At 38.9% G+C, this 26,028-nt stretch overlaps 1 protein-coding gene across 2 annotated transcripts; it reads right to left on the minus strand.

Annotated features, from left to right (window-relative positions):
• Positions 1–4,343: 4,343 nt before the first annotated feature.
• rab5c (RAB5C, member RAS oncogene family) lies at positions 4,344–21,267 on the minus strand. 2 transcript variants are annotated; one of them, XM_083567438.1, is made up of 6 exons: positions 21,115–21,267; positions 12,874–13,196; positions 10,363–10,514; positions 7,863–7,985; positions 7,690–7,783; positions 4,344–5,818 (listed from the first exon to the last, which is right to left on the minus strand). In XM_083567438.1, exons 2-6 carry the CDS (start codon positions 13,043–13,045, stop codon positions 5,691–5,693), a joined length of 669 nt encoding a protein of 222 aa, XP_083423564.1. In that variant the 5' UTR covers positions 13,046–13,196; positions 21,115–21,267; the 3' UTR covers positions 4,344–5,690. The 2 variants fall into 2 exon arrangements, with proteins under 2 accessions (XP_083423564.1, XP_083423565.1); XM_083567439.1 differs by lacking the exon at positions 21,115–21,267 and adding an exon at positions 20,836–21,005.
• Between the last annotated feature and the right edge of the window lie 4,761 nt (positions 21,268–26,028).

Raw genomic sequence — 26,028 nt, forward strand, 5'->3', positions numbered from 1 at the left:
AGATAAACTACTCGCTATTATAAACCATCGTGAGTGGTTCCTTCCAGTCAAAATGCAGTAAATATATTCTCCTGGTCAATCAAGGAGACTGCGTTAATTAGAGACACACACATTTATTACAGTATAATCTTAACCCGTACCCTCTATTTTCTGCCTTATTCTCTAATAAAAATGGGGGGAAACGATAACCTTTAGCATTACTGTCAGCATTACTCATGATCCTCTGCCTCTGTTGCTATGGAGATGTAGCCAGATGGAGGCAGTCGTGCTGAGTGACACGAAAAAAGAGGGAAATTCATGTCCGTGAACACAAATCGATAGATACATTTTCGAGACTATATCACGAAATGCCATGAGACTGCCACTGACCTTATCAACAAGGACTGACCATCATCTCTGATCTGCCTCCACAAACTCTGACATTAATGTAAACCTCACACTGTCATCTCATGCGTGTTACATTTACGTAACCAACAGGGTCTACTCTACTGCAACCCTGCACCTTCATTGCATTGCATCACTTCTTCTTCTTTTTCTTCTTCTTTTTCTTCTTCTTTTTCTTCTTTTTCTTCTTCTTTTTCTTCTTTTTCTTCTTCTTTCGGCTTCTCCCAATAGGGGTCGCCAAAATAGCGTATCAGCCATCTCCATCACTTTACATACCGAGCACAAATTTTATACTTAATTCTTTATCTTTATTTATTACTTTATTATTTAATTTTTTATATTTAGAGTTTTTATAGTTTTATAGCTCCAACACACCATGACATATTCCTTCTACATGCAACTCATGATACTGATTCAGATGTGTTATTTAGAATCAGCATATTTGAACATATGGGAGGTGTTTTGTCAAGAGTAATAAATGTATCAGAAGAAGATCAGGGTTCGAGGTGATTTCCATTTTGTATGGTCATGAGACAGGCCAAGGTTTGGACCATAAATTAATCACGTTACTTAAAAAATTTATAGTAATGGATTTTTGTTACTATTATTTAATTACATTGAAAATAACCTAGGTATTCAGAGGTATTGGTGGCGGATGAGGTAATAGTTGCAAAATAAAAAATATGTGCATTATACAGGTTGCAGAAGAGGAAGATTAAAATTGTGTATTCCATGTATTCCATTCAATGTGTTTATTGAAGTTGTTTTATCTAGCACCTTGGTCCTGGTGGACCAAACTTCTTAGACGACTTGAAGTACAGATCCAGATTTAGTCACTTCCAATAATGTACTGCAGGGGGCTCCAAACCCCAGGTCATGCCAAGAATAACAACTTTTCCATTTTTATTTTATTACCTATTTATTTGCTTTTGCTGCCTGCGAGGTGTTTTATTAATATTATTATATATTTTTTTTAATTTACCTACACCAATTTCTTGCACTTGTTTCCGTTGTTGTTATGCGTAACTCACACTTCTGCTGCTACATTTTCATTCTATATGTATTTCAAACATGAATATTTAAATTTCATAATATGTATAAATCATATAATGGGTGATCTATGTTATGTAGAATATGAATAACCGTGGTCTATGGAAAAAATTTGAGATTTTACATATGGAGAGTGAATACCATTTTACTAAAGCAAGAAAACCAGTTAAGACTCCAAACCTTTACACTACAACCACAACTGTGCCACCTACAACATCTGGAGCAGTTTATAATCAATATTTGTCTATTAACATGACAAAAACATAAAAGTTTTAATAAAATACAACCTAGTAACCAGAGATTCAGACTCATAATTTGCAATAAAATGCTGACACTATTCTGGGACAGCTGGCTGCCCTGTGGGGGAATATGAAATCTGATTGGTTAAAGAAACAGACTCATTGGGAATAAATTAATAAAATTTCATGGAACAAATATTAGAATTTAGGTTGTAAATGTAGGTCTGTGTTTCTGATAGTGTTTAGGCCAGCAGAGAAGGCCTTGCTTGCCCTGACCGCCCACCACTGTTACACACTAACAACAAAAATGTTCTAATCATGTACTATATTGCCAAATGTTGGTGGATGCATGACCATCATACTCAGATGTTTCCACTAACTGTTGCCACAAAGTTAGAAACAGGCAGTTCTACAGAAAATGTTTGTATTACAAAACTCAGACCTTCTCACTCACCTTAATAACTGATCTTAGCAATGCTTTTGTGGCTAAATAAGCATTCATTTCCACACCCATGCTCCAAAGCCTGTAGAAAGGTCTGTCTAAAGAATGATTTCCATGCAGGAGATGTACAACATTTGAATGTGCATTTGAATAATATTTGAATTTTGTAGAAAAAAATCTCGCTGCAATTATGAAGTGAGCTTCTTTCCCCTTTTCACTAAAGTCAGTCCATTGGAAGGCAGTGTGGCATCAGGATTGTATTAATTGAGTACATATAAAAAATATAAAATATTAAAAAATGATAATACACCTGATCATCAGTACGGTATGTGATTTTTGAGCATTGCATTCCACATTTATTCCCAATTTGCTCTTATAATTCCCTCCACTCTTCTGGGAAGATGTTCCACAATATTTTGGAGTTTACTAATGGATATTTGTGTTCATCAGCCACAGGGGTATTATGAAAGGCAGGTGCTGATGTAGGTGAGGAGACCTGGGGTGAAGTCAGCATTTCAATTGATCCTAAAAGTGTTTAATAGGGATGAGATCAGAGCTCTATAGACGGACACAAGATCTTCATCTTCAAAGCATGTAAACCAGATCTTCAAGGAGCTCACTTTGTGCACAGGGGCATTGCCATGTTGGAACAGGTTTGGGTTTCCAAGTTCAAGTGAATGCAAAATTATTGCAATTATAGCGCATCTTAAGACGTCATGTATAATCGAGGGCCACCAGCTTTGTGGTAAGAGTTTGGAAAAGAACCACATATAGCAGAAAAGGTCAGGTGACCCGATACTTTTAGCAATATAATGTATACATTTAATGCCTTTGGAACACTTGGTCTATCATCTTTTTTGAGATTCATGCAGTTTCTTTTGTTTATATGCATTTGGGTAAAAGGCAAAAACACAAAAGAATTGGACTTTTTTGGTGCCAACAAAAGAACCTAAGTATAGAGAACTAAAGAGATCTTAGCAGACTGCCTCACACCCACCTTGAACCAACATGGCTTCCGTCTGAAATGTCGTATGTCCAAGCATTATTTAGAGAGCAGTCGGCTGGAGCGTTATCTATCATAGAATGGCTGCCCAACGGATGTTCAACATGGCACCTAATGGCAAAGACCCAGTCAATAAGAATTGCTGCAGTACAGTGGTCAGGGTCATACAGAGGTTTTCCGAGACGGGTTCCACACGGAACATACCTCACAAGGGTCCATTAAAGCATTTAAGTCATCATGCTGTGCATCAGGTGCAGAAGCTGGCTTTAAAAAAGCCAGCTTGCTACAGGGTGCTCCGCATGGCCTTCGTCCCAGAAGAAAGTGTCTTCCAAATCTGGTTCACAAGAAAGCCCACAAACATTTTGCTGCAGACAACCTGTCTCAAGAGCATGAATTACTGAACCATGTCCTGTGGTCTGATGAGCCTAAGATAAACCTGTTTGTCTCTGATGGTGTCCCGCATGAGTGGCAACACCCCACTTGCCTACAGTCAAGCATGGTGGTGGTAGCATCATGGTCTGGGGCTGTATGAGTATTGGGTACTGGTTCATTGAGGGGAAACATGGACACCAACTGCCTTGCTGAAGCTGATGGAGTCACCAAGTATGTCTCCAGCCTTAAAACCTATTGAGCACCTGTGGGGGATCCTCAAATGGAAGGTGGAGAAGTGCCATGTGTCTAACATCAAGCAGCTCAGTGATATCATGGAGAAGTGAAAAAGGATCCCAGCAACAATCTGTGCAGCTCTGGTGAATCCCATACCCAGGAGAATGAAGGCAGTGCTGGATAACAATGATGCTCACACAAAATATTGACACTTTGGACACAGTTTTGACGTTTAATTAGGGTGTACTCACTTTTGTTGCCAGCTATTTTACTGATAATGGTTGATGAAGTATGTGGAGTTATTTTCAGAGGACAGTAAATCTGTACTGCTATACAAGCTGCACAATGACTACTCTAAAATATATCCAATTTTTATTTCTATAGTATTGTCCCTTAAAAAGATATACCTAAATGATTGCTGAAAATTGAGGGGTCAAAGTACATACCAATAAATGACGTCCTTTGGTGAATATTAAACACAATGAATATGCATGTGTCTCTCAATCACCATTCAAGACAAAAACATTTTAATCCCCCCCCGCAAAAAAAAAAGGTAAGAGTTGACTTGCTGAAAGCAGAAGGCATATGGCACAATAAAACCACACAAAGCACTGAAAAGTACCTTCCTCATTTTTATTGGTAAAATTACACGTAGAAGATTGTTGTTTGTGTTTCCCATATCTACGGAAGACAACAAAACATTTGCCCAACCCTTTGAAGAGCGAGGCCTGGGCAGCAGGTCTGATCTTGTGTGCTGAATGACTAGATGAAAAATTGCAATTTACTCCAAGAATGATAGAGAAAAAACAAACAAAAACAAAAAAGAATCATGTGACAGACAGCCAGTGCACTCAGAGAAAATCTTAGTTACAAAAATTACACCAAAAAGAAAAAAAAGATGGATGATTGATCTGTTTCGGGAAGGTATTGTATTGGTAATGGATAATGATTGGATATACTTTTGCAGGAAAAGAAAAAGAAAGAAAATACAAAGTACAAATACAGCAACATAGTAAATTTTTTTTTAATACACGTACATTGTGATTTTGGTCAGAGGAAGCGAATGTTGCGTTAGGTTATTCGTGTTTAACACCAGCTCGGTGAATTGATTTGATAACTCATTTCATTAATGCTTAAAGACACTGGCGTTACAGCTGTTAATGCGTTAAGCATTTCCAGTTTAAGTTTTTATTTATCTTGGACAGTAATGATTTAAAGGGGTGTGTGGGGGGGGGGGGAGATTACTAATCTATTTCTTTATATTTATTAGTCTGGGAGTAGTGGTATTCATAATAATCACAATAATTATAATAATAGCAATAACCAAGAATAATACAGAATCTACAGAAATGCTGCGCATGAAGGGAAAACAGCTTCACGCTCCCATCTGTCTGTCTCCTCTCACTGGAAATTAGAAGATCAGGAAGGAGAGGAGAAGTCAATACTTGCTAGGTGCTGTGCCCGGAGACCCGAGAGAAGTTCAGATTGCAATAAGGGGAGATAGAAAGAGAGGTTGAAAGTAGAAGGAAGCCTGTTTTCCCTCCTGCTGCAGTGTTGATCTTCTTGTGAATACAGACTAGAACAAGAACCTCGCAGCTCCGGTTAAGTGCGACAGAATTGATCGGATTTTCCCTCCTTAATCCCTGAATCTTTTTTTCTTTTTTTTTTCTTTTGATGCTTTAATTTTAACAGAAGGTTTTGACAGGTGGCTGAATCTTAAACACAGCTGTTAAGGAGGATTTAGTGGCTCTGCTTATGAGTAGGAGGAATAATTGGTCAAAATATTTACAAGTGGCTGTGAACGGCCCCTTTGGTCAGTTCAGAAGCAGAATCTGATGGACATCACAGTCTAACTGATTTTCCCCCCACTTGGGCTGTGAATAGACATAACTGCCAGACTACGAGTTGGTTGATAATGTGTCTGTGTTGATCCTCGGCCACGTTCTCCACATGACTGGACGGATGGTTAGTTTCCTCCTCCGCAGCACTGGCCCGATCTGCCCGGAGGTGCCGCCTCCTGCAGGTCGACTCCGACACGAGGCCGGCCCCCAGGTCCTGTCCCACCCTGCAGCTCATTCTTTGGAAGCTTCTTAGCTGTTAAAGTTGTTGTTGCAAGTAGAGAGAAAACGAACAAGGCGGCTTAGTAAGTCTGAGACTGCATATGAACGATAGCTTTGTTGTTAAACATTCCACAAACTTCATTTAAGGCATTAAAAATAAATTGGTAAATATGGTAAAATAATTTCATTTGGCTAAGGTTTGCATATGGTGGTGTTCTTAATGACAGATTTCCTAAAACTATACCCTATTCCTAAAATAAGAAATATCCCAATATATCGCCTTGCTTACAGTATCGCATCGCAAACCCCTGTATCGCGATGCGTATTGTATCGCCAGATTCTTGCCAATGCACAGCCTAAGCATATGTGTAAACACTGGTGGAACTATAAGGTGGTCCTGGGAAAATATTCTTCCCTGCAAGGAATCACTGGCCCCAAAAAAGGTTTAAGAACCCCCTAATCTATAAAATAAGAAACTAAATGGAGAATTAAATAAGCCCCTGATGAGCAAGCTATAGTTAACAGTAGCAACAACAAAAAAACGCAAGGGGAAAAAAAACTTGACAGGAACAAGACTCGGAACAGAACTCCCTCTTCAGGATGAAGCCAGATTGTTTATAATGCGTTATAACGCATTACTCAAGTTATTCAAGTGTGACATTCATTCTACTCAAATCAAGTTTTTTGGGTTCATTTGTCCGGGCTGTACATGAGCTCGGACTATGAAATGATGATTTAGAACATTTCTAATGCACTGAAAATCAGTGAAATTCCATCTAGTGCTATTATTTGAATCTTATGAAGTGAAAAAACAAATGAAATCAAATATGATACACAGTGGAGACAGGATACGAAAGACAGCTATGTTGTACCAGACAAGTATAAGAGTTGATAACTGTATTATAAACCTGGGGGACGTCAACTTTTTAACTAAATCCCAGAAAACTGCAGTGTGTGTGTGTATATATATATACACACACACACACACACACACACACACACATACATATACATACATACATACATATATATGCCAACAAATTAATTTGGCAGGAAAAAAACAAAAAAACTAAAATGGTAAATCTTTATAAACAGGAAACATCTGCACATATCTGTAGTAGATATGTAAATTATTTAGCAGAACACACACTGTTTTACGTGCGGAAATCCGAGTTTCCTTCAGAAACGTATTAAATGGCGGACCACGAGTTTGTTTAGTCTCCGCCTTGCACTTTGAGCGTATTTCTTAAAAATTATTAATAAACTTCAAAAACATGCACAACAATTCTTTCAACGATTCTTTAGCGTTTTATGTCCAGCTCAAGGATTTCTCTTAAAAGAAGAAAACCCTGACAATGACACATATAGAGGAAGTGAATGAATGAAGGATGGAAAGGATGCAGACTTTTTTTTAAAGAATGCTGAAATACATAGAACAGTTAAGTAGATCATATCTTTAGAAAATTTAATATTATATTTAACACGCACATCCCTGTATCAGCTAAACTGTGTCAAACAAATGTAAATTAATTCATCAATTTAATCAATTACTCAAATGAATTAATAGAATTAAAGTGTATGGCATTAATTAAATTTATGCTATTACATTTTTATATAATATTAAATACCATGTTTACATATACATGTATAATCAAGCATGCATTTTATTTAAAATTGTTTACAAATGTTAATAATTAATAATAAAGTGCATTAACAAAAAAAGCATTTTTATGTTTTGAATGAAAAAACCGAGGTACGTGCAGAACTCTGGATTTTGTGTACCGTCAAACCCCTACCAATCTGACAAATTGGCGTCTTCGAAAAAAGTGCCAATGAAATCGGTATATCTAAATCTCTTTTCAATCCACATACAAACAAGGACAAGTTGCGACAGCCGCTGCTTACCGATGGCCATGAAGATCTCGTTGACATTCATGGCGGTCTTTGCGGATGTCTCCATGAACAGCAGGCTGTTGTCGTCTGCGTACGCCTGCGCTTCCTGAGAAAAAGGGTGTAGAAGTCAGCAGCATTCCTGAGAGCATCATGGCTTTGTCCACAAAAGACAGACATACACGTACCTGGAAATCCACAGCTCTCTTGTTAGCGAGGTCGGCTTTGTTCCCAGCCAGAGCGATGACTATGTTGGGGCTGGCCTGTCTCTGGAGCTCCTTTACCCAGTTCTTTGCTCGGGTAAAAGTATCCTGGAATTCGACATGCTAATTAGCAGAGTATTTCGCTTCAATACATAAACGCATGAAGGCATTGCGGTGTGGGAAAATCTCCACGTTAAAATAACTCCACAGCACAGAGCAAAGGTCTGTCAATAACACAGTGAGTAATGACTGACTTCAGCAAGCAGTCAGCGGAGCTTTTTACACAAGCTTCTGATCAGCAAAAGTATATAATGGCTGCAGGCCAATATCCGTAACGTAATTAAAAGGCAGATCAGATGATAAAGCAAACACGGTTCTGGTGGAAGCTCAGTGGTTAAGGCTCTGGGTTACTATTTGAAAGGTTGTAACATTAAGCAACCTTGAGCAATCCCCTTAACCCTCTGTGCTCCAGGGGGCGCTGCATCATGGCTGACACCAGCTTTCTAACATCGCTGGGATGTGCGAATAAAGGATTTCACTTTACATTACCCTCGAGCAACATAAAAAGGTGCTCGGAGTCTGTAACACTGAATATATGGGAAAACTAATTTGCCAAAAAATGTTTTTTAAAAAACCTTGGAATTGCCAGAAATAAAGTTGGAATTGGAAATCGCCCCTCACTGTTTTCTCCCTGTTCCTCCTTTTTATTCTGCAGCGTCTTCTGTGTAACAAGAGCCCTCTAGAGTTCAGAGGGTGGCGCGTCAATAATAATGGTCCGTGTGGAAACACAGTGTTCCGTGTGTAGTTAAATGGACTAAACGAAGCATCTGGGAAAACCATTTGTATTCAAATTACTCGAGTTACTCAAGGAATCGTTTCAGCCCTAATGGGAATCGTTATAAATATCATCAGTTATTGAGAGCTATTAAACCAACAATCAACCTGGTAATAACGTTATACCTGATTGGTGTATCAACAATGGTTCACTAAGATACCATCAGCCCAAAAGGACTTATATCACACTTTTTTTTATATATAATAAACAAAGACAAAACAATCAAGGAATAAAGTTTCACTGTGCTGTAAAGTACATGTAACTCTTTATTGTAAAGTCGCACCTTTAATCATTCATTCATTTTCTCCCGCTTATCCGTAATTCGGGTCGCAGGGGCAGCAGTCTAAGCAGGCCCCCGCCTTCGACTGCTGCCCAATCCTCACAGCACCGTCCCTTACGGTCCCTCCTGCAGGTGGTGAGCCCACGGGAAGGCGGCCCCACGTCACTCCGACGTCACGGACCTTGATATTCCCCTCGTAAGGGACCCCCCGGAGCATAGAGGGTTAAGGGCCTTGCTCAAGGGCCCAAGAGTGGCAGCTTGGCGGTACCGGGGCTTGAACCCCAGACCTTCCGATCGGCAGCCCAGCGCCTTAACCGCTGGTGCCACCACTCCCCCCACCTTTAATCATTCTATTCTAATATTTAATAATAATAAAAAGGTGCTTTCTACTTTTCACATGTACATTGCAGCACAGTGAAACTTTATTCCTTGATTGTTTTGTCTTTGTTTATTATATATAAAAAAATCCCAGCGGTATTGAGAAGCTGAATTCAGAGCTTAGGGTCAGTCATGATGCCGCACCCCGGGAGCACAGAGCATTAAGGGCCTTGCTCAGGGGCCCTCAAAAGTGGCAGCTTGGTGATAACAGGGCTTGAACCCCCAACCTAACAATCAGCAATCCAGAGCCTCAAACACTTAGCAATCACTTCCCTAATTTATGTCCTTATGTGACTCAAAGAAATAAATTACGTACAGGCAAAAAGTGGGAGGGTAAAAATCGGTTTATCATCAGAAGAACTAATTGCGCCAAGATCAACTTTTATGATTTGGTAACGTGTTGACAAACCAGTCGTGCAAGCTTGTGTTTCAGCTCACGGTAAAGCAGCGACAGCGAAGCCCTTATGTATTTCAATGATAAAACGATGAAGTACACAGATCAGGCCTAACATTATGATCACCTGCCTATTATTGTGTTGGTCCCCCTTTTGCTTCCGAAACAGTTCTTACCTGTCGAGCATTAACACCATTAACTTCTTTAGAAATTTGAGCTACAGGAGCTCGTCTGTTGGATTGGACCACACAGACCAGCCTTCGCTCCCCACGTGCATCAATGACGATGACTGGGTCGTCTAAACGTCTCTATTTGGCTCCTTGTTAAACTCACTCAAATACTTAAGTTCATCCAATTTCCTAAAAAAAATGTCCACTTGCTGCCTGATATATCCCACCATTACCAGGTGTCATGATGAAGAGATGATCAGTGTTATTCCCCGATCATAATGCTATAAAATGTTATGTCGGTGTATATGGAGAAAATAACGCATGGAAATTCAAATGGCCACGACAAAACTGTCGTAAAACAACAAGCTCCTTTGTACAACCCTTTAAATCCATGTCAGGGATTTAAGCAATTGTGTGGATGCTCTTACTGTGTTTGTGATGTCGTAGACCACGATGGCAGCCTGCGCTCCTCTGTAGTACATTGGGGCCAGACTGTGGTATCTCTCTTGTCCGGCTGTGTCCCAAATCTCAAACTTTACTGTTGTATCATCCAAGCAGACGGTCTGTGTAAGGAATGCGGCTGTAAGGATGGCAAGAGACGAGACAGGAAGAGATTACAGATGCGGAATTATGCCAATAAAGATAGCGATCACGCAAAAAAAAGGTTCCTTTAAATTTGCAGTCGTGCCAAAAGAGCACCACTTCACTCCATAAGGCAATAGCGCGCACATTCCCCTTTTTACAGAAACAATCAGTCGAAATAATCTTTTTTCGTTAATCTGCTTAAAAATAGAAAATAAAAAATTACATTTCTTAAAAAGTAAATTAAAAAGATTGTAAATGATCCCAGATGTAAAGCTTTCATTTTCCCCCATGTAAACACTGACACTCAATGTTTCATAAAGATGATAATGAGAGAGAGTGAGAGAGAGAGAGAGAGGGGGGGAATCCTTAAAGAGAAGGGGGAAAAAGAAAAGAAAAGAAGAAAAAAAAAAAAAAAAGGAAGTTAGGACTTTTGCCAAGTCAGCAAGGCTGCTCACATGACTGTAGGTACTCAGGACTGTGACCTCCACCCGGGGGAGGGGGGTGTGGGGGGGGGGGGGGGCATGCGCCGACCCTTATCTGTACACTGTAGCTGATGTAAGCATGTGGCATCCGGTTTGGAATAAAAAAAAAATAAATTTACTTGTAGAAAAAAAAAGGTGGCTGCAGAAAACCGCAGTCAGTTTCACTCAAAGAGCTAAACACACACACACACACACACACACCAGAAAATCCAGGAAATTCCACAGTCACACTGCTTCCTCTGCTTACTGAACGTGAAGGTGCAGCAACTTCCCGTCAGCTCGCTAGCATGGAAAGTGCCAGCTCACCTTTCTGATGACATCAACGCCCGTCGTTCAAAAGCTGCGTGACCTTTCCGACATTTAATCACGACGCGCTGAGTTATGATGAGGAAATGCTCTGCTGAGATGCGCAGTCTTAGAGTACGTTCTGGATTTAAGTCACATGAGAGCCAACCCTTTCTCTCCGATTTACTCACTAACACTGAAAAAACACACTATCGCATTGCACAGACAAATGCGTCGCGGGTCACAAGTCAGTAAATACATAAAAAAATAAAAACATTGAGAATAAAATGTAAGACCTCTATCACGACATCAAAAACTCACGTTAGCAACTGATCTTTAGCAGCCCTAAAATTATCATCTTTTTCAAGTCAAGTATCGCTAAACTTACACTTCCCCATAGCTGAAAAATAAAATCCGTGTTACGTCTGTGGTACAATCCGAGAGAGTCGCATCAATAACAGAAAGCTGATTTTCTGTTGCATGTTGGAATCATTTGTAGTCGTAATACAGAGAATTATATTTGGACAGGTAAAACTAAGAAACAAAAACATGCTAAAGTGCAGCGGGAGCATTTCCATAAGCGTTAGAGGTGGCGTTACATAAACATCGGAAAATTAAGAGCCGTTTAAAATTATTTCAGACTTTGTTTTAAGACACCCTGAGAGAAACCCTGATAGAGATAAAATTAGTTTAAAGAATAAAATGTATCAAAATAACATGAAAAATAACAAAAATGCCTCGGTCACATCTCTAATAAACAAATTACTTTACAATTAAAATGCTTTTCTATCATGAAGAATATTACTTGCTTCCATCAATTCAACCAAAACGAGGTGGTATCAAAAAGTACGAGACTAGTTTTGTAACACGCCAACAGATGGCAGCACAAGGCTGCACGCACAGTCACAGGGGGCGCCGACCTTCATGTGCCAAAAGACGTCGTCATGTGTACATCGGGTGCTGAAGACTTCCAGGACACATTCCAGAAGGAACAGGAACGCTGGGAGCGATGTATTGCTGTGCGAGTGGAATATTTTGAAGGTGATATATATTATATTTTGCCATTGTTTTATTAATGTGGGACCCAAACCAAAAAAACCATGACTAGTCTGTGCAGAACAGACAGCCTACATTTCGCTGCCTGTGCCACTGGGTGCATCATAGGAATTACTTGGTGTATTATATTAGTTGGAAATCGAGCTCTTGTTCAGAGAAAAGCCCTTTTTTCCTAGCAGTTATAACATGGCACATGTCAGTCCTTGTGATATGAAGCAGTCAATTACTTCAGTCCAACCGAGTTCTGTTTATTCTCTCCGTAAAGCAAACACAAATGTGTGTCTAGCACAATTTGGAGATTAAAAGTAAAAAATAAACCTGAAACTAAACAGACTGGTGGCTTCTACCGGTGTGTACACCATTTTATAGTGCAATGTGAGATTTATGTTATCGCTAATATTCAAATTCTTAATCGTCCATAAATCTTAATAATGACTGATGTGGCCACAGTGAAAAGGTTACTGAACCATACAATATAAAAATAATGCAAAGAGTCGGTATCATTGTACTAAAATGTGACTCCGCACGCACCTCCAATAGTGCTCTCCTGGTACTCGTGGAATTGGCCCTTGACGAAGCGCAGCACCAGGCTGGACTTGCCCACCGCGGACTCTCCCAGCAGCACCAGCTTGAACTGACAGATCTTGTTGGCGGCAGCGGCTGTAGTGCCGTTGGTCCGCGTCCCTCCTCCTCGCCCCGCCATGCCAGCACTAGAGGAGAGCAGGCTGGGCTAAAAGTCGAGGACTGGAGCTCAGAAAGGAAGCAGAGGATGAGAGAGGGAGTGGAGGACACCAGGATCGAGACCGGCTACAGGACGGCTGGACAGAGGGATAGCACTCACAGATCTCTTAAACCTAGAAACGGACAAACAGGAGAGAAATCAAACAAATCTATTAATACACATGCACAGATTTACACCGAACAGGCATAACATTGACCACCTGCCTAATAGAGTATTGATGCCCTTCAGCTGCCAAAACAATCCTGAACCATCAACCATTAACAGCATTTACTTCAACAATTTACAGGAGCTCCTCTGTTGGATCGGCCCACGGGTGCATCAGTGAGACTCGGCCGCAAATGACCCTGTCCACCACTGTTCCCTCCATGGACAACTTTTAATAGATAGCTGCAGTTTTAGACATGCCTTGACCGAGTTGTCTAGACGTCGCAATTTGATCAAACTCCCTCAAATTCTAACATTTGCCCATTTTCCTGCTTTTATCACGTCAACTTTAAGAACAAAACGTTCACTTGCTGCCTAATAAATATACCCACCCACTTCACCGGTTACAGTGTTATACCCGATTGGTTTATGAACCATGCCAAAACTTTAACAGAAGGCTTTCTGCCAAACAAACAAATGAATCATCTCGCATTAGGAGTTGTTTCTTTTTAAGGGCACCATTTCACACAAAATTGAAAGCGCCTTGTGTTATCTGCAATGATGCCAACCAGCCAGTCCGAGAGTCTGTTGCTTAACCACAGCTTGCTTCACATAATGAAACGACCACGTTTTTTTAAGAGCCAGTGTGTTTAACAAGTGCTAGTTTCTACTTTGAGTCATATACAGAACTACATAAACGCTAAAACAGAGCGCACGGATGAATTTGAGCCTTTAGTACAATCGTAATGCAGGGCCGACCTGAAGATATCAGCATGAAGTCAAACACATAATCAGTAATTAATTAGAGAGTAGATGAGTGTGTTCACTCCCAGCCTGATTCACCATCCCAAGAAGAAAAAGCATGTGTATACAGTAAAGGAGGTCTGTGTGCTGACTGGGAACTCTTAGTACTTCACAAAAATGTGGTTGCTCTATTGTACATGCAACTGCATGGAGAAAACTGGATGCGAGAGAACGCAGAGAAGTGAAACCAAACACTGGAGAATTACTCACTAGATCTGATTAGGATAACGATTTTGTATTCAAAATGAGTCTCGACAAGCTTATATTGTGACCATGGTTGAAAAAATCCTGGGAATTTTCCAAACTTCCCATGGGAATCAAGATTATATGGGAATTAATAAAAAATTTAAGGGAATAAACTGTGAAAAGTTCAAAATTTCAGGTTAGACTAAAATAGAAAACATAAAAAGAAAGTGAACTAAAATGTAACTACGTTTAAGGCCACACCCCATACATGTACTGTGCATTCCTTCATAACACAACACTGATCATTTCTTGAATCCTGTCCATCTCGAGTGTTGAGGTAAATTACATAAACAATACATACTTTTCTGTTGAAAACTTCCTTGTGCTGTCTGGAAAATACTGTGCAACAAAATTATAGTAACCATTAAATCAAAGTAAAAAAATAAAAAAATATTCTTTGAAATCTATTAGTTTTCATGCATGTCAGCTTATGACCAAACAAAATGTCTGCGTTTGCATATGATCAGTTCCCTACATTTCTAATGAATTCCCATAAATTCCTGGTCAGTTTCCAAATTGGAATATTTCCAGAATTCCCAGATGAAAAATCTTCACCCCGTTTGCAACCCTAATTGTGACAGGAAAAAAAACCCCATCCTGTACACACCAAGCAACAAACAATGCTCTTGAATGCTGGTAAAATAACAGCTTGTGCTATTTCTGTCCTCTTTCCTATATGTTCGGTAGCTCAGTGGTTAAGGTGCTGGGTGTTGCTGATTGGAAGATCAGGGGTTTAAGCCCTGGTATTGCCAAGCTGCCACTCTTGGACCCTTGAGCAAGGCCCTCAACCTTCTGTGCTATGTGAAGAAAGAATGTCAGTGCTGTAATGTGACAAACAAACACTATTCTTCTTCTCAAATCATATTAAAGCCTCAAAAATTTAGAGAAAATCCAGAAAAAAACTCAGAAATTGTCAGTAAGAAAGAAAAAAAAAAAAAAAAAGACACGACCTAATACTCCTATCCATCCAACAAACCAGTGTGTCACAATTAATGGCATCCATACCTTTAGACAGAACATCTAATGGAACATGCTGTGATTTGATCAGACTGAAGATTATTCCAAAATGATACCTTTTTAGTTACGCCGCTGTAAATGCCCTGAATAATGTTCTGGCGTATGACAGTGCAGATCTCAGTGTCCTCCTTGGTACAAAAGCCCAGTGTAATAAGCAGCAAATAGGAAGAAATTGAACCTAATACACAGATTACATTTCCCCCGCACTGAGTTGATCACACTCACAGGTGAAGGACGTTAACTACTTGATGGCTTTAAAAAAAAAACTAAAAAAAACCAGATACCCTACAGACATTCAATAATGACCAGAACACAGCGGCACAAAATGACTCGAGTTACGAAGCAAAGAGATGCAGAGGCCGGCAGTCTCGTTTATCGACCGTACACACAGTATGTTTCTGCTCTTACACTGAAGAGTGTGTGTATATTTACTGCAGATTTATTGGATCTCGACTCTGGGAGTATTCAGCAACAGGCACATTTCAAAGGGAAATTCTCCGCAGGTCTGTTATTTCCCAAACAACGATAGTTCAACAGCACGTGTTTTACACGCAAGTTTCTCTCACGGTGCAGGATATTTTCAAATACAAAATTCATTTATTGGAGAAAACATCATATTCTTACATTATGTAACATGCTCTATTCATCCACACAAACGCTGCCCTGGGCAGGCCATTGGATTTTTTTATACAATTGACCATATATGATGATTTGTAGGTGTGGTTATGCAAATGAGGACCATTGTACAGAGTAAGTTACACAGAAACTATGACCTCAGTGTATTCGATCTATACATTTTGGGCATGATCATGATGTATATTTTCCTAATCAGAACAGGAAACTGTGTAGCCAGAGTTTAGATTTATTCCAATGTGTGTGGACTAAAGACTTTTTGACCAGACGTCACACGTGCAAGTCGGAGTTGAGAAGACAGTCGTGTTTTCGTGTAGGAATTTTGAATGAAGGACTTAAGTGTGTGGCTGCACCTTTACTTGAATTACACAATGCAGGATTGATCGACGTCTGTGTACATTAAGCGGTTACCTTATAATCTCTTTTCAAATATGGACCTCATTATAAATATAAATCAGCAATTCATAGCTATTAGACGAACAGTCAATCTGCATACGCTGCTCTAAACCATGTTGTTTGCTCATCCAAGCTTGTCTGTGCATGTGCGGATTTCCCCAGCCAACCTCGCAATTTCGTTTTCGTCCATGTTACCTTGCGGCCGACCGCAAACAAAACAGAATAAAACAAAGTGTTTCTATACTGCAGAAAAGAAGGTGCGGCTTTTATTTACAATCAGTGCTGTTAGTGCAGGAAACACACCAATTAATTCCTCCTTATCCAAGGGTCCGAAAACAAAACCTAGTCCTCCCGAAAAAAACAACAAAAATAAAATGACATGAACCTCCAAAAAAGTATGTAGAAACCTGTAATGTCTGCCAATTCAGAACATATCTGACTACACCAACATATAAAAAGAAAGTGTTCCCTATTCCACGTTGGAGTAACATCGGAAGTGTGAAACTTGGAATTCTGGTTAGAAAAGAAAATAATCTAGTGCTCAAATGCGCTTTAATGCTCAGAGAGGCGGCTTCGTTATTCGAGCAGCAAAAAGTGTGACATTACCCTTCAATTCATGAAGAGGAAGCGGGACATTCTGAACACAAAAATAGGAAATGCTTCCCTGAATATCGACCCAGTTTCCTGCGAACCTGCTAGTGGATTGCGTGTGTGTGTGTGTGTAAGCATTCAACATAGAAGACTGTTAGTCTATCTGTTTTTACAGAAGCATTCTGACATACAAACAGACAGATAACACTGTTGCTTACACACACACACAAACACGCCCTTACTTTTATCCAGAGACAAGATATTTTTCTTATCTTTACATGGTCTGAAAACACTATCAGAAATATAGAAATATAAACACACATACCACAAAGCTGTTTCAAATTCGCAAATATGATTGTTTAGAAGGTTGTTAGGTTTATATTATAGAGGCTCTCAAATCTGTGAACGAATGCGTAAAAAGATACTTTATATAAAAAAATAAAAAAATAAATACATAAACGTTTCACCTTCACCTATAGAGAACATTTGGGTTGTCATCAAACAAAAAATGCGCCAAAGATGTCCACGAACTCTTCAGCAGCTGGAAACCGATATCAGATAAGAATGGGACTAAATTCAAACAGCAGAAGTCCAGAAACTCAACCTCACTGCCCAGATGTCTTTAAACTGTTCTGAAATGAAGAGGGGATGCTACACCATGGAAAACATGCCATTGTGCCAACTTTTTTGATCATCGACGATTATTTCGACGATTTTATTGATCCAATACAATTAAATAAACGGAAAATTGTAATTAAATAGACATCATTTCAATAATACAGATGTGCATATAAGTGTGTTTCACTTTTAATATATTTTTTTACGGATATGTTCTCCTTATTTCAGCATACTTTAAAACATTTCTCCATTACTTCCATCCTTCATTCATTCACTCCCTCAATACACAGAATTTTCAGGATTTTCTCCTTTTTAAGAGAAATTCTTGTAGTTGTACATGAAACGCAAAAGAATCCATAATAGGAGTTGGTCGTAAAAATGTTAGCGAATGCAACGATTTCGCACACGAGCAAAACAAAATCGTGTTTTCGGTTTAGAGAAACTTAGAACACAGTAATTAATAGTTTTCCCTTAACAGCATGTCTGGTCATGTGCTGTTCCCTCTATACTGCTGTTTTACTACACGATTCAAAACCATCTCACAAATCCCAGTGTTTTAAACACACCGACAGGAGCAGCTGATCTCTGCTTGGACCAGTATGATCGAAGACCGACACGTGCTTAACTTCCTTCACTTTGCAGTGTAATGAGTTATAAAAGTTAATCAGTGACCGGTGGTGAACCTGATCATGTGATAAACCGAGTGCGAGACGGAGCAGCTCGGAGATCACTAAAACAACCCAGGGGACAGGACAAATGAAAGGCATTATTTGAAATCACGTCTTTTATGGCAGTGATTGTTAAGACTATGTTATCAAGCAGCGAATGACAGAAACGTGATGTGTCAGAGTGACACGCCATCCAGTTACTCACGTCACGCTAGGCTGCTGCTCTGAGCATCGGCGGCCGACGTGAGAGAATTCAGACTGAGTTTCACTTTGACACAGCCGAGCAAATAACCACTGAGATGAGAATGTGCTGGTGGCGCCTCTGAGGGTGTGTACGTGCAAAAGATTTGTAATAATAATAATAAGCAAAACCCCATGCTACAGATGCCAAAATGACCAGTCACAGGATGACACAGTTTGCATGAACAGAGCAAGGAAACATAATGCATCGTGTCGCCATTAAAACCGGTACAAACCAGCTGCAAATAAAAACCCACTCTGTGACGTGTGTAGCAAAAGCACACAAGTCCATCCTGCTGCTGTACAACATGATAAAGACCTCGATTCCAGAGTTATCGCTTAACATGTGTTATATCTTCTTGCATAAGCTCTGTGAGAAAAAGGCCAGCCGAACAGTCACGCACATACAGACGGGAGACAAAATTTATAAAAACAAAATGATACTGTGTTTTGGTAAAATTCTAAACCATCAGAACAGCTTTAACTCTGTCTGTGGAACCGTACTGAAGTGACATGCACCATTCGTCTTCGGTCAATCCTGTGCATGAGAGGTGGAGTCAACACAATGGTGTCTACAGAGAACTTTCTTTCTTTTTTTGTGTAGGTCTGCAACCTTACAAGAAAAAGTATAAATATATTTAAAGAAAGCATTAAATCCTTTTTTTTTGTAAAAAAAAAAAAACAATGTAAAATAATTATAATAATGGTAACTGTTTTGGTTTATACCCATATACATAAATTATTTGTATTCATTAATATGAATATTAGTATAATCAGCACGATCACACTGCCAAAGTTAAGACATTGCACATAATACAATATGCAAATTAACATTTAAATTTATACTAATATATACTTATGACACTATTCCATTATATGACTTATAAATCACTTTAAGGGGAAAAAATAACTGGTTATAAGTGAACAGTTTTTATGCTTTTACTCTGTGGTTTAATATCTGCTCTAAAAACAATAAATAAATAAAGAACACAGTGGCCTTGACCATCATCACTCCCATCAGTCTGGTGAAGTCTGACCGCAACACTCGAGAAATGACAGTGTGCTGAGCCACTGATTCAAACCCAGCCGTGACATGATTCGACGTGTCCTGCATTTTATGTCCCGCTAATCACAGACCTGACCTTCAAACCCAGACCTGTGATCGACTTCACATCAAACTACTTTTTATTTCCTTTTCCCTGTGAGTGAAACACACACGGCGCTCTGACACAGAGAAACTGGTGTACTTGGATACAAAATAGTTCACAAAAACATCAGGAAAATAAATCCAATAAACAAATAAAAGCGACAAGCTATTTCACCACGGTGTGTGTGTGTATATATATATATATATAGTTATACAATATGATTTGATAGCTTGCTGTTGTTCGTACAGCCGAGTGCAAAACTTAGGACACCACTGGAATATCAATGCAATGAGGAAATGACATTTCTATCAATGACATATATAAATAAAAAAGACTGTTCATAATCACATCGTGCAACTTTCAATTAATAGTGAACATTTTCTACATATGCGTTCCTTCTGTCTGTATCACCGTGAAGATTATAAGATTAAATACAAGATCGCATTAAATAAGATATGAGGTTATAAGATCTATCAAAATCTATCAGTACCACTTTAGTTCTCGAAGCAGGCTTATACAATCGTAACCACGCTGGATTTTGCTTAAAAACAAAGTTATACACACAAAAAATATCACAAAATCACACCAAACTCTATCATTGAGTTCATTCTTTCATGGAGTGTAACTGATGAGAATGGATTGAATCCAAACGGATATCTGGACAACATCTAGGTCTAGCCATAGTGTTGAGCTATTCAGGGATGAAAACCCTTTAACAGCCAGGATATTACAAAACATTTTATTTCCAGAATGAAGACTGATATCTGGAATTATATTCATTTACAGAGATCCCTGACTGTAGAAGGTTTGGGATGGGATGTAAACATTTTTTTTTTTTTTTTACTCAGCAGAAACCTTTCATCCTGTCAAACACCTGAAACCTTATCAGAGGTATTTGGACTTGTTTTCTGTAAGCAGGGAATTAATAATAAGTGAAAGAATTAGTTATAGGGAGTGGTACAGCAGAAGTAGTAGTAGTAGTAATAGTGGAGGTCAATTATGGCTTAACGACGTCAAGCTGAAAAAAGCAGAAGCTGAATCTCTCGCTTCACTTCTCCTCCTCCTGAATAACTTCACGTCCATTTTTATTTTGGAGCCCCGAATAAATTAATAATTAGTGGTAAACAGGCGTCTATTTACACCAAACATAACCGCAGTCATAGCATAGTTTCACCCCGAAAGCCTAAAGCACAAACCGAGCTAACCAGCTAACTAACAGGGGCTAGAAGATAACCCACAGACCTACCTGGAGCACTAACTACACGAGAAACAGAATGATAGGTGACCATCCTGTCATCTTTAAGACCATCCTGAGAGGTAGGGAAAAAAACAAAGTTCCAAGCTCGAGCAGCTAGGCTAAGGCGGCTAACTTGGTAGCGTAACAGGTTAGCATGGAGCAGCTGACGTTAGCTACATGACACAGGCGATTCGGTCCGGCGAGTGGATTTGACCGCGGAAGAGACGCACGGCGTCGCAGCCGGACCTTCGTCCGCAACCAGAGAATTGCAATTTTAATTAACATTACCTCGAGAAACGTCTCAGAAAAATGGAGCTGGTGCGGAATTTCCCTTTCTAACCCGCTCCAATACGTCTTCAGTCCAGCAGACGGGCCCCGGCCTTCACTTCCGCCTGAGGAAACGGACTTCCGGATCCGCCTACTTCCGGGTGGAGGGACTGACTAAGGCCATGATCATTTCAGCTGACCCGTGCGGTGTTCTACTATTATACACTTGTGAGCAGGGTGACCCTGTGAGACTGTTTTGGAGCTTAACAGATTGTCCAAAAGTATGAGGACAGTCACACTAGCACGTTTTATTCTTCTGTCCATGTTAAACAATCCAAAGCAGAGAAATATCCATTATTTGTGTATGCTGTTGCAGTTTCTTTCACCTGAGGTTCAAGGGTTTTATTGTCAATGCCACCATATGTGCAGACAGAGGAATCGAAATACCCAAACAGATTTTGTATGGAAGTAACAGCGGTGCACTTGTAATAAATACACATATATAAACCGAATAAATATATCTCGTAAACATCTTAATGAATATACACAAGAGTAAATGTAAACAGTGAATTTGTTAATACACATTTATACGTCCAAATATAAGTCAACAATTTGTAAGGTGCAATGTACATCCAAATATATGTAAACATTCTGAGTATAAAGGCGCAAGAGAGATAACAGCAATAGGGAGTGCGCACAGGTCCAGGAAGACTTGACAACATGACTGTGTGTTTGTGTGATTAAAAGGTCGTTGGTAAATATGGGCAAAAGCATGTGGACACCTGACTGTCATACTCGCACGTGGTTCTCCTCCTGTTGAACTGTTGCATGACAGTTTCTTTCAGTGTGCTCCAACATGACAATGTACACAAAGTGAGGTCCAGGAAGACTTGATTTGTCAAGACTGATGTTGTAGAACCTGGTGTGGCAAAACTGAGTGCCAAAATTATTGCACATGGGCATCCAGTAAAAAAATGCCGCCCTAAGATGTCTCCATGCGAGCCGGCGTTTTCACTTCTGCCTGAGGGACTCGATAAGTAGGTGATGAATACTCTGTATAGCGTAAAGTATGTGGTCACCTTACTGTCACACTCACATGTGGTTCTCTTCCTGTTGAACTGTTGAAAGCAGAGAATTATCCAGGAGGATTTTCTGCAACTAAAACGCCCAAGTGTGTTCCAGCATGTGCACAAAAGTGAGGTCCAGGAAGACTTGGTTTGTCAAGGTCCATGTGAAAGAACTTGATTATACATTTCCCTTAACTGATAAAAAAAAAAAAAAAAAGGACACAGGATGTGGCCAAATGATTGCACAGCAAAAAAATATCCTTGAGTACCTTTAATGTTTATTAAAATTGTGTCAGTGAATGTTTTACTTATTTATCACCTGATGACCTGATGATGGTGGAAACATTTCATATATTTCATATATCATACTATAAAACTATTTAAAGAATCAATCGTGTCATGGTAATTAATTTGCTTTAACTGCTCGATTGTTTTCACCAACTGCTAGACATATTCTAAAATACTGTAACACATTATTGCCACATTGTAAACATTACTTATATTCACTGGCTTTCAGTATGTTCTTTATCCCTATCAGGGTTGCCATGGATCCAAAGCCTCTCTCAGGAAAGCGACATTAGGCGTCAATGCATCCTGGAGGAGATGCCAGTTCATCAAAGGATATCATGCACGCACATATTCTCACACAAATGTACTCCTGGTGGTAATTCGTCTTAACCAACAATTTACCTACTGGCATGTTTTTGGAAGGGGAAGGAAATATCTATCTATCTATTGAAAAAAAAAATAATTTCTACTTATTTATAAATGTAATTGCTAGTTCTCACCTTAGGATGGCGCTACACACTGTACATATAACCACAAAAAACATTCTTGAGATTATTTTTTATTATGTGTCCTCGTTCAGCTTTCTGTTGAAGTGCAAAAAAAATAATAATAATAAACACACGCAGCCTAGTAGCTTATTTTCCACCCACTCACACTCTGTCAAACATAAACGCTGCTAATTACTACCATTGTTGAATGAGCACAGGCAGTAGGCTGTAATTAAAATGAAATCGCCTAACCTTCAACCACCATCTGCTATAAATAAGGATTTGTCCTAATGTTCGAAGATATAAACTATTCTTTAATGCAAGAATGTTGTTCTCTGCAGAGCAGCACATGATTTACAATGTGTTTGGAATTAGAAATGTATTCAGATTTATAAAGCAGATGTTATTTGCAGCTGGGTGGATGGAGCATAGCAGTGCTCAATTCCAAATGTATTTAGCTCATTTAACCAATTTCCCCCAAACCATCTGGAAACATGAGAATCTGTAGCACTTGTGTGTTTAGTACAGAGAAGAATTTCAACACATTTCGCTGGACTGAGAAAACAACCTAAAGCTGTTTACTTGACATTCACTTCTAATGAAAGTCCAATGACAGCTGTCGGGTTGTCAATAGGTGTTAAATAACGTGAAAACACAATAGGGCTGTTATATGTAAATAATAACTGATAACAAGGATGGAAAAATAAATTTTTTAAATAAATTATTAATAATAATAATAATAATAATAATAATAATAACCACGAGGTTGCACTCTATGAACTTTATGTAGCTTTATGTTGTGTGTTGTAGCTCTATGTTGTTTAGTGTAGCACCAGGGTTCTGGAGGAACATTGTCTCATTTTTACTGTGTACTGTGTACCACTGTGACAATAAAAGCCTCTTGACTTGACAAATGTGGCCCGACACGAAGTGGAGATACTGTTACTGTTTATTTAATTTTTTTAATTTCTATTTCACAATGGACATTGTCTCAAAGCAGATACAGTGATTATAAAGTTGTGTAAAGGAGTTTAGTGCCTAAAAGTTTGTTCGTATTAATTTCTAATAGACAGTGGCAACTGTGGCAGGGAAAAACTCCCTGAGATGGCATGAGGAAAAAACCTTGAGAAGAACCAGACTCAAAAGGGAACCTCATCCTCATCTGGATGACACTGAATGTCTATTCATTACATGTACACTTGTCTATTCATTACATGAACATTACACTTGTAATCGTTTAAAGTCTCATTAAATGTTGTGGAATGTCTATTAACTTTTCACTTTTTTCATGTTATAGCAGCTATAAACATGTTTCCTTACCATCAGTTTAACCACCTCACTATAAACTATAAAGATTCAGAGTCAAACAGAAGAAAGTTCTCTGCACTGCAATTGTTCTAATTTATTTATTCATTTTATTTAACTAACTGCAGTACAACAATGACATTCAGAACTATTGAAATTCTAGAGGTATATTTAATACACCATTCCTGTACTGGAGTAAAACTAGTACTAAGTACTAACCCTCTGCTTAAATATTACTCCAGTAAAAGTAATAATAATCCTATTGCATTCATACTTGTGTAAAAATACAAAAGTACACACTTTGAGAGCAAAAAAAAATCAAGACTGGTGACAGACCTGTTCTAACCATAAGTGATAACAGGAACTCACCCACTTTCTGGATGCTCCACAGCAATACATGTAATTATACTCTATATGGACGCTTGTGGACACCTTAGCATAAGACTCATATGTTTTTTTGGACATCCTATTCTGCATTTAGTCCCCATTTGCTGTTATGATAACCTTAACACTTTTAAAAAGAGGTTTTCCTAAATTTTGGGGTGTGCTTGAGAAGATTTGTGCTTAATCAGCCACAAGGATTAGTAAAGTCAGGTACTGATGTAGGTGAGGTGAGGAGGCTTGGGGTGCAGTTGGAGTTCCTCCCAAAGTAATTCATCCCAAAGGTGTTCAATAGGGTTATAAAGCTCTATCGCAGGCCACTCGAGATCTTCCACAATAAAATATGTAAACCATATGTTCATGGCTTTGTGCACAGGGGCATTGCTATGCTTGAACAGGGTTGGGTCTCTTAGCTTAGCTAAAGAGAACATTTTATTCTACAACATCCAAAGACATTTTATACAATTGTATACAGTTTTTGGAAGAATCACATACAGCTGGGAAAGTCAGTGTCCCAATACTTTTGTCCATATAGTGTATTTATTTTGTGCTAATCAGAATAGCAAGTGGTGCTGGCCTAATTAGGGCTACTCAACGTCTGTGTATGAAACAGTCGAACATCGAGGCAATGTCTTTTTATAGTTTGTTCTAATGAAGGGCTCATTATAGCCTAAAAGCACGATCCTACAAAAGGCAGCCACCATCTGTGGAACAAGTCCCCATGCTGTTTCTTTACACCAAACCAGATAATGTAAAAACCTGTGATCTTGTAAGAGTACCATAGTTGCAGGACAAACACAGAAAATGAAAGCGAGAGAGAGAAATTTAAAAGCCTATTAGTGACACTGTCCATCAGCCAGACAACCTGCGTGGGAAGCTTCACGCATTAAAACCTTGTGTTTTGTCTGACAAAATGTGCTTGGGGAAAAAAAGGCGGAGGAAATATGAGGGAAAGTAAACAAACAGTTGGGTAAGGCTCTCAATGGAGTTAGGCCTCACCCCCTGAGATTTCTGATTAGCTTTTTTCTTCTGATTATTTGCAGAGTGAAACAACAACGAGAAAATACATAGGCACGTCGGCGCTTCTGCAAAAAAATGCAACGTTTAATTAAATATTTCCAGTACACTTTAATCAGCATTGGATGTAATCAAACGTTATGCTTTTATGGAGAAAAAAAAGGGGGAATAAATTATTGTGCTTGGTAAATACAAATATAGGACACCAAAAGGCAGGCAAACATGTTTTCATACATTTATGATCATTAACAAAACATTTAAAAATTTAAGAATAATATAACAAAGTCTAAAAAAGCCTTATAATGCTATTAAAATGTGCAGGACATTTAATAAATAATACAAATAAATAAATAAGTAAATAAATAAAAATTAAAATAGATTCAGAAAAA

The sequence above is a fragment of the Silurus aristotelis genome, assembly GCF_946808225.1.
Source record: "Silurus aristotelis genome assembly, chromosome: 17".
Lineage (NCBI taxonomy): Eukaryota > Metazoa > Chordata > Actinopteri > Siluriformes > Siluridae > Silurus > Silurus aristotelis.